We start from the raw sequence: 8,071 nt of genomic DNA, 5'->3' as shown, positions 1-8,071 counted from the left end.
TCTCACCCTGGGAAAGCTCCATAGGAAAAGGAAGTATACAAGAGGCTGAGGAAGGATTAAAACAAAGGAGGAATTTAGAAATAAGGGAGGTTTTAGAAAAGCCAGAGCTCCCCTGGACTTCAAGGGCACAAGGACACGGAGTTCCTTCTTGAGGAACAGTTAAGGAAGTAAATGTAAATTATTGACCACCACAGAAGTGTGTCACCAGTGTTGAGTAGAGAGGAAGGATCACTCCCCGTGACCTGCTGGCACCGCTCTTCCTAACGCAGCCCAGGAGGCTGTGGGCCTGCTTTGCTGCAAGGGCACACTGCTGGCTCTCGATCAGCTGCTGCTCTACCAGAACACCAAAGGTACTGCTCTGCCAAAGTGTTGAGAAGCTCTCAGTCACTCAGCCCCCAACCTGTACCGGTGCAGGGGACTATTTCTCCCTGTGTCCAGGGCTTGCTTTTACCTTTGCTGAACGTCGTGAGGCTTCTTTTCTGTCCAGTTTTGGGCATGCCAATGATTATCACAGTATGCCTGAATCAAAGGATGTCGATACCATGGGCATTTTCAACTACTGGAAAGTTGTTATTTCATGTGAAAACCAGTGCTAGCCTTGGGTGTCGCGACTGTGAAATAGCGGGGTCTCACCTCCCAAGGAGAAGCATAATAGAAGAATGCAGATGAAAGATCTCAGAGGAGCAGACTTTGGCCTGGTCTTGTGACTTTTTTGTGGGGAGCCCGTGTGAGCAGCACAGAAGGGCAGCAGAGGGTCTGCAGTACAGTGGTCTGCAAGGACAGTGTCTTTCCAGTACCAGAGTGTGGTCATACCCATCGTCAGGACAGCAAGCAGAGCTATCAGAAGAAGAGCTGGGGGAAACAAGACACTCATGGAGAAGGTCCATAGAAAAAAGGAAGCATTCAAAAGGAGGCTGCAAGGATGAAAGCAAAGGAGGACTTGAGGAATATGGTTGGTTTTAAAAAAGCCAGAACTCCCGTAGAGTTGACACTTGCGAGGGACTTGAAGGGCACAACAATGAGCAGTTATTCCTTCAGGAACAGTGAAACAATAAAGAAAGATAATGTGTGGTCATGGCTGAATTTGCAAAGAGTAGGTGTAGATGGGTACGAGGTACTCTTGCCCTGCATCTTCACCAGCAAGGTCTCCCAGTTCCATGTGCCTAAGAGGCAGAACCCCACACGAAATCCAGCAGTGGCTGCAGATCAAGTCAGGGGCTACATGGGTAAGGTCAACCTTTGGTCGTCCATTGGACCAGATGGGATGAATCCAAGGATGATGAGAGACCAGGCTGATGTCAGAGCAGCGCTGCTCTGATCCATTTTGGATCATTTTGCGTGGCTGGGCAGCAGCTCTGTGGAAATGGCCCTGGGGCTCCTTGACTTTTATCAGGCTAAACAAGAGCCAGCAGCAAAGGCGGCCAACAGCATCTGAGGTGCTATGAGCAGGAGCACAGCCAGAAGAAGTGATTATCCTGCTCTGCTCAGCACCTTTTACACCACACCCTGCCCAGTGACAGTGAGACAAGGGCAAACAGGAACCATCTCACTGGAGGGCCACTAAGGTGGTAACCCTGCCATTGTCCTTCAAGTGTTTGTGTGGTTTCCCTAACAACAGCAGCATGTACCACAACAAAGAAACACTAAAGCAACAACATCATTGATTGGCCTAAATATAAATACCTGCACTGGAGCAGTCTACATCTGTGGTAGCCCCTCTGGGCAATGACAGTGGAATCAAAGAATCACAGCATCACAGAACAGTAGGGGTTGGAAGGTTTGAAGAGCTAAGACCTGTTCAGATGATGTTTAGACTTCTGTGACACTGACTGTGAAAACATTCATGAGAGGCCTTTACCCTATTTACAACCAGTAACCTGAAGCCCTACGGCTACCTCTAAGTGAAGGTAGTCGGGTAGAAAACACTGATGGAAATGTGCAAGATGAATTGTAGCAGGGCTGAGTAGAGAGGAAGGATCACCTCCACCGACCTGCTGGAAGTGGTCTTCCTAGTGCAGCCCAGAAAGCCATTGGCCACCTTTGCTGCAAAGGTGCAAAGCCTGGAGAAGAGAAAGCTTTGGGGAGACCTAATATCAGCCTTCCCACATCTTCTTGGCTGTCACCATGAAAATGCATCCAGGCTCTTCACCATTGTGGGTGATGGGAGGATGAGGGCCAATGGCGTCAGCTGAAACAAATGGGCAAAACTTTCTCCCTGTCAAGACAGGCAATCACTGGAGAAGATTTCCCAGAGAGCTTGTGTCATCTCCACCCTTGGAGCTTTTCAATCCCAAAATGGAGGAAGCCCTGAGCAACCTGGTCTGACCCGACAGCTGGCTCTGCTGTGAGCAGGAGGGTGGTCTAGAGATCTCCTCGTCTTCCTTCCAGCATGAACGATTCTGTGTTTCAGTCCACCATCTTTCCTACATGGGGGAGGGAAATCAGTCAGGTTCCTGGTGACCTCAGAAGTCAACCAGAAAATCCCGTCAGATGATCTGGGACTTTCTTGTCCCACTCCAGGCATAGTTACTCAGGTGCAGGGCTGCAAACAGCCCTGATCTTTTCCATTGCTTCACCATTTCTTTTTCCCTCTTTTCCCACTCACAAGCTCTTCCCCTTGACCATCCTTGTACCCTCCCATGCAAATAGCCCACCTCTATTTACCCTTTCCTCCATGGTCCTCGTTTGGCTTCCTTTGTACTTCCATTTGGCGTTTCTGAGCTTTTCACCATGGGAATCACCTTGGTGAACAATGCCATTGATCAAGTGCCTACCTTTTATATCACAGGACACAGTAGTGTCCTGCGATTCCTCATGCTGTTATCTTGTCACCACGTGTCAGGGAGAGCCATCTGCACGCACACATGAACGACTGGCCCAATGGAGCTTCATTTCTGGGGGACCCTGAAAAACTCTGGGATTCAGCAAATAGAAAGCTCACATAGTTTTACAAGGAGAAGTGGCCAGGCCTTTCCTGGGGGCAGGATTACTCCACAGATGAGGGCATGCTGTGACCTGACTGGCCGAGGACTGACCCCGAGGAGAAGGGCCTGGGCATTACGAGGGATGCAACTTTAGCCAGTGGCACATGCGGACCGTGAATTGGACTAGCTGCACACAGGGCTGCATTAGGGGGCACACGGCCACCCAGACAAGGCATTTATCAGCCCCCTTGACCCAGCACTGGTGTGGCCACGTCTGGACTCGTGTGTCTGTGAGGAAAAAGAAATCTCACTCAAATGGTTGCACTGTGGTGCAAGAGGTCACCCAGGGGGAGTCTGGATCAGCCCATGGCTTTGTGTTTCAAGGAACAGCCGGTGAGAGTGGAGAGACATCAGTACAGATATGGAAATGCCGGGGTGAGAACGATGTGGGAAAGCATCATGGGTGTCTGCAGCCTGCAAGGAAAGAGGTGCAGGCATGGGACAGTGATGGTCAGCCTGCAGCAGAGATGGCCCAGGGCCCTGGCAAGGCTAAAATGCCCAACAGCACCAAGGTCTTTCTCCCCTTGGCTATGGCAGTTGCCTCTGCCACCGAGGCAAAACAAAAGAAACTTTATTTTGAGGCTCTGGACTTGATTTCTTCTTCACCATCACATGGGGAGCCTTTAGGTGTTGCACAGTTTCCCTACACTTGGCCTTGCTCACCCTCACACCCCACTGCCCCCAGGAAGAGCCCTGAGCCACACCTGAGGGGCAGGATCTGCCTTCCCAGGGCCTGAGGGTCAGGTTTGGCCTTGCTGCTTCATCAAACAAAGGAACAGTTTTCTCTTCATTACAGCCACCTGCACTGTGTCTTTGCCTTCCTGCAATCACAGCCTCCAGCTATCTCCTCTAACGAGTCCATGGGGAGACTTTGTCAGCAGTGGCCCTCAGTGGGACCCATTAATGCTTCCAGGTACTTTGAGTTTTGCTTCTGACTCCTTGAGCAGTTTTTCAATCTTCTCTCAGTATCTGAGGTTCATGGCCTCAGAGCTAAATCCACCACGGGGCTCATTAAAGTACAGAAAGCCCTAACGAGCTATCTCTCTTCCTTCAATTTCCTTCAAGTCTTCAATACTTCTACTGCTAATTGGAGATTTTTTCATAGTGTAGTTAAGAAGGAAGATTTCAAAGTGAACCTAATAATTTTTTTATTACTATTACTATTTTAAATTTATTTTTCAGTTTAGAGAAGGGATGATGGAAGTCTTCTGCAATTGATATTGATCCAGAGGGTCTCCTCAGGAGGTCTGGATGGCTAGGAAAAGCAGTCCCTTGAGGTGACACTGTATGGACATCCTTGCTCCTCACCCCCACAACCCCACCATCTCTCTCATTGGCCAGCTGGGATTTACATCACTTGTCCTTCCATCAGATTTCTCCACTGATCTCTGCAGCTGGATGTTACAGCTCCATTGCACCAGCTCCCACCCGATCTCCCTAGAGACCCGGCTGCACCCAGGCACAGAAGGATTTTTCCTCTTTGCAAGCAAAGAAAAGTAAAGAATAATCATGTTTGATAAACACTAAAACAGCCTCTGCAGCCATATGCCAAGTACAGGCTGCCTCTAATGAGGTTGCTTTTCTACGAGGGATAATCGTATGAGAAACAGGTACAAACAGATAGGTATAAAGAGTTGGCCACAGGAGACAATTAGACTGAAGGACAGGGAAACTTTTACCTACATGAATCTCGAAGCAGCAGCTGGATGGGTGACAGGAACCTGAATGAACAAAGAGTAAGAGAAGGAGAAAACGGGAGTATAACTGAAAAGGCCTTTGTCTAGACAGTCTGCACCAGAAAAGATGACTTCAGAAGTGGTCATTGTATCAGGACAGGTGAAAACATATGAAAGATTAGAGAAATTAAGTACATCGTATGATAGGCAGAATAGTGGTAATGAAGTTACAGGGGAAGATTGAGATTTCTGTGGAATATCCTTTTTGACATGTCATGGGCTTGGTAGAGGTCTCTTGTGAGAGAGGACAAGCCAATGTTGCACCCAACTCTGAAAGAAACCAAAAGGGCAACCCCGGGAACTACAGGCTGTACCAGCTCAGTTTGGTGAGGAGCAAACCATCGATATCTCTTGGGTGATATTTCTGGGCACCTAAAAGAGAAGACCATGTCCAAAAGCAGCAAGCCTGGACTTTCAAGGAGCGAGTAACATCCTTTATGCATGAGGGGAGAAGAGTGGACGTCGTTCACTTGAACTTCAGCAAGATTTTTGACATGATCTCTCTTGTACTCAAGTTAGGACAGTACAGTCTGGAAGGGCAGACAAACGGATGGTAAAACACCAGTTGGATGATGAGGCTGGGAGAGCAATGGTGAAGGGCTCATACCCTACCTGGAGGCCACGGGGACATACTGGGGGACTATGGGGCAGCACAGGAAGCTCTCCTGGGCCCTGTTCAGTTTAGCACCTGTATCCATGACCCAAAGGAGGTAACTCCCACCATGTTAAACAAGAACAAAGGCTGCATTCTGCACCTGGGATGAAATAATGCTGGACACAATACAGACTGGCAGAGGAGTGGCTAGAAAGCAGCCCTGCAGAGAGGGATCTGGGGGCGCTGGTCGACAGCAGGCTCGATGGGAGTCAGCAGTGTGCCCTGGCAGCCACGGGGGCAAACTGCATCCTGGGGTGTGTCACACACAGCATAAGCAGCTGGTGGTTATCCCACTGTATTCAGCGCTGATGCGACCTCAACCTTGAGCTCTGTGTGCAGTTCTGGGCCCCACAATGTAAGAAGGCTGTGAAGGTACCCAAATGTGTCCAGAGGAGGGCAACAAAGCTGGGGAAAGGGCTGGAAGGCATGTCCTGTGAGGAGCGGCTGAGGACTCTGGGTTTGTTCAGTTTAGAGAAAAGAAGGCTGAGGGGCGACCTCATTGCTCTCTACAGGGTCCTGAGGAGGGGAAGTAGAGAGGGAGGTGCTGAGCTCTTCTTCCTCATACCCAGTGATAGGACGCACGGGATGCTTTGTCAGGAGAGGTTTAGACTGGACAGAAGGCAGCAATTCTTTCCCAAAAGGGTGGTCAAACACTGGAACAGGCTTCCTAGAGAGGCGGTCGATGCCTTGTGTTTAAGTGTTTAAGAGGCCCATCGGTGTTTAAGAGGTGTTTGGACAATGCCCTAAATACCATGATATTTCTTTTGGCCAGCCGTGAAGAGCTCAGGTATTTGGACTAGATGATCATTGTAGGTCCCTTCCAACCGAACGATTCTATTCTATTCTATTCTATTCTATTCTATTCTATTCTATTCTATTCTATTCTATTCTATTCTATTCTATTCTATTCTATTCTATTCTATTCCATTCCTTTCCATCATATATACACCTGTAGAAGGTGGATCCCTCTAGAATCTGGGCTCGGACACTCAGCCCCTGGATACCAGCCTACCCAGTTGCAGCCTCCTGGACATACGAGTCCCTGAGGCCACAGCTCCATTCCAGATGCTGGTACAGACCACCCCAGTCACACTCACACACACGCACATGAACTCTTAAGTCCAGTCCCTCCAGTCTCTCTGGTTCTGGCACTATTGGCATACGGGCTGTCTGACCTCCTGGTCCTGCTTCGGCTGCTGCCCTCACACCACCGTGCTCACACGTTCACACAGGAGATTCACTCACATGGAAAAGCAATAGAAATTAAGTTTAATGAGAAGACAGGACAGACTGCACTGGTCGTGTCCTCCCCTAAACTTCCCATAATAAGTGGGACAAGGTGCTCATTCCTCAGGAGCCTGTAATTTGGGTTCCCATCTGCCACTGTGCCTTTGTGCTCTTCTTGGTTTCTGGAGATGGGTTCCAGGTGGTTCTCCTGTGATGGGTCTGGGAGCAGCTGGGGCAGGGCATTAACATTTGATAGCAGATCATGGGAATTGCTGTCCAGAAATGCATCGTGATAAGGCGAAAAGCTTTATTGTTACACGGGTAATGGCTTCATTCCAGGCCAGTATCATGGTCTTGTTTCTTAGACTGTAGATGAACGGATTTAAGAATGGGTACAGGACAGTGTTTAGCAAAGCCACCATTCCGTTTGCCTGCGAGGAAACGTGTTCTGAAGGATGCACATAGAGAGCAATGCAGCGCGCATAGGCAATGGCCAAGGTGGTGAGATGGGAAGAACATGTAGTGAAAGCTTTTTTCCTCCCAGAGGCTCCTGGAAGGTGTAGAATGCAGAAAAGGATGCCTGTGTAAAATGCCGGAGTTAAACATAAGGAACCCAGCATGACAAATGATAATAAAATAGAGTCCATTTTCCCAAGCAGGCTGGTGTCAGAGCAGGACAATTTGAACAAGGGGAAGCTGTGGAAAAACAAATGGTGGATCTTGTTTGAACCCCAGAAAGTCAGCTTGTAGAGGAGGACCAGAGAGTAACTCAAGAGTGTGGTGCCCATGACCCAAGCAGCAACAACCAGGTGGATGCAGAGCTGAGGCTTCATGATGGCAGCATAACGCAAAGGCTGGCAGATGGCAACGTAGTGGTCAAAGGACAGGACAACAAGTAGAACAAACTCTGTAGTGCCCAGGGCAAAACAGAAATAGGATTGGGCAAAGCAGCTGCTTAGTGAGATTGTTCTCCTACCAGAACCCAGGATCACAAGCAATTTGGTGCTTGTGGAGGATGTAAACCAGATTTCCAGGAAGGACAGATTGCTGATGAGAAAGTACAGGGGGGTTTGCAGGCGGTGACCCACGCGCACAAGGAAAATGATGGTTGCGTTCCCCATCACTGTTGTCAGGTATATGAGCAGAAGGACCAGAGAGAGAAATAGCTGTAGTCTTTGATCAATCTAATCTAATTAGATCAATTAGATATTCACAAGTCCATGGGCCCCGATAGGATGCACCCGAGAGTGCTGAAGGAGCTGGGGGAAGGCATTGCTGGGCCGCTCTCCATCATCTTTGAAAGGTCCTGGAGAACAGGCGAGATGCCTGAGGACTGGAGGAAAGCCAACGTCACTCCAGTTTTAACAAAAGGCAAGAAGGAGGAGCCGGGGAACTACAGGCCGGTCAGCCTCACCTCCATCCCTGGAAAGATGATGGAACAGCTCGTTCTGGGCGTCATCTCAAGGCAC

General features: G+C 49.2%; 1 protein-coding gene across 1 annotated transcript; it reads right to left on the bottom strand.

Moving 5' to 3' along the window:
- Window positions 1-6,862: 6,862 nt before the first annotated feature.
- On the bottom strand, window positions 6,863-7,738 carry LOC134509317 (olfactory receptor 6E1-like). The gene has a single exon (XM_063321797.1). It carries the CDS (start codon window positions 7,721-7,723, stop codon window positions 6,863-6,865), a length of 861 nt encoding a protein of 286 aa, XP_063177867.1. The 5' UTR covers window positions 7,724-7,738.
- Between the last annotated feature and the right edge of the window lie 333 nt (window positions 7,739-8,071).

The sequence above is a fragment of the Chroicocephalus ridibundus genome, unplaced genomic scaffold (assembly GCF_963924245.1).
Source record: "Chroicocephalus ridibundus unplaced genomic scaffold, bChrRid1.1 SCAFFOLD_98, whole genome shotgun sequence".
Lineage (NCBI taxonomy): Eukaryota > Metazoa > Chordata > Aves > Charadriiformes > Laridae > Chroicocephalus > Chroicocephalus ridibundus.
This window is presented reverse-complemented; position numbering and strand designations above follow the sequence as displayed.

Bases quoted from the DNA above. Each gene is read 5' to 3' on its own strand.
- LOC134509317 (XM_063321797.1), bottom strand. From the start codon at position 7,723: ATGGGGAACGCAACCATCATTTTCCTTGTGCGCGTGGGTCACCGCCTG.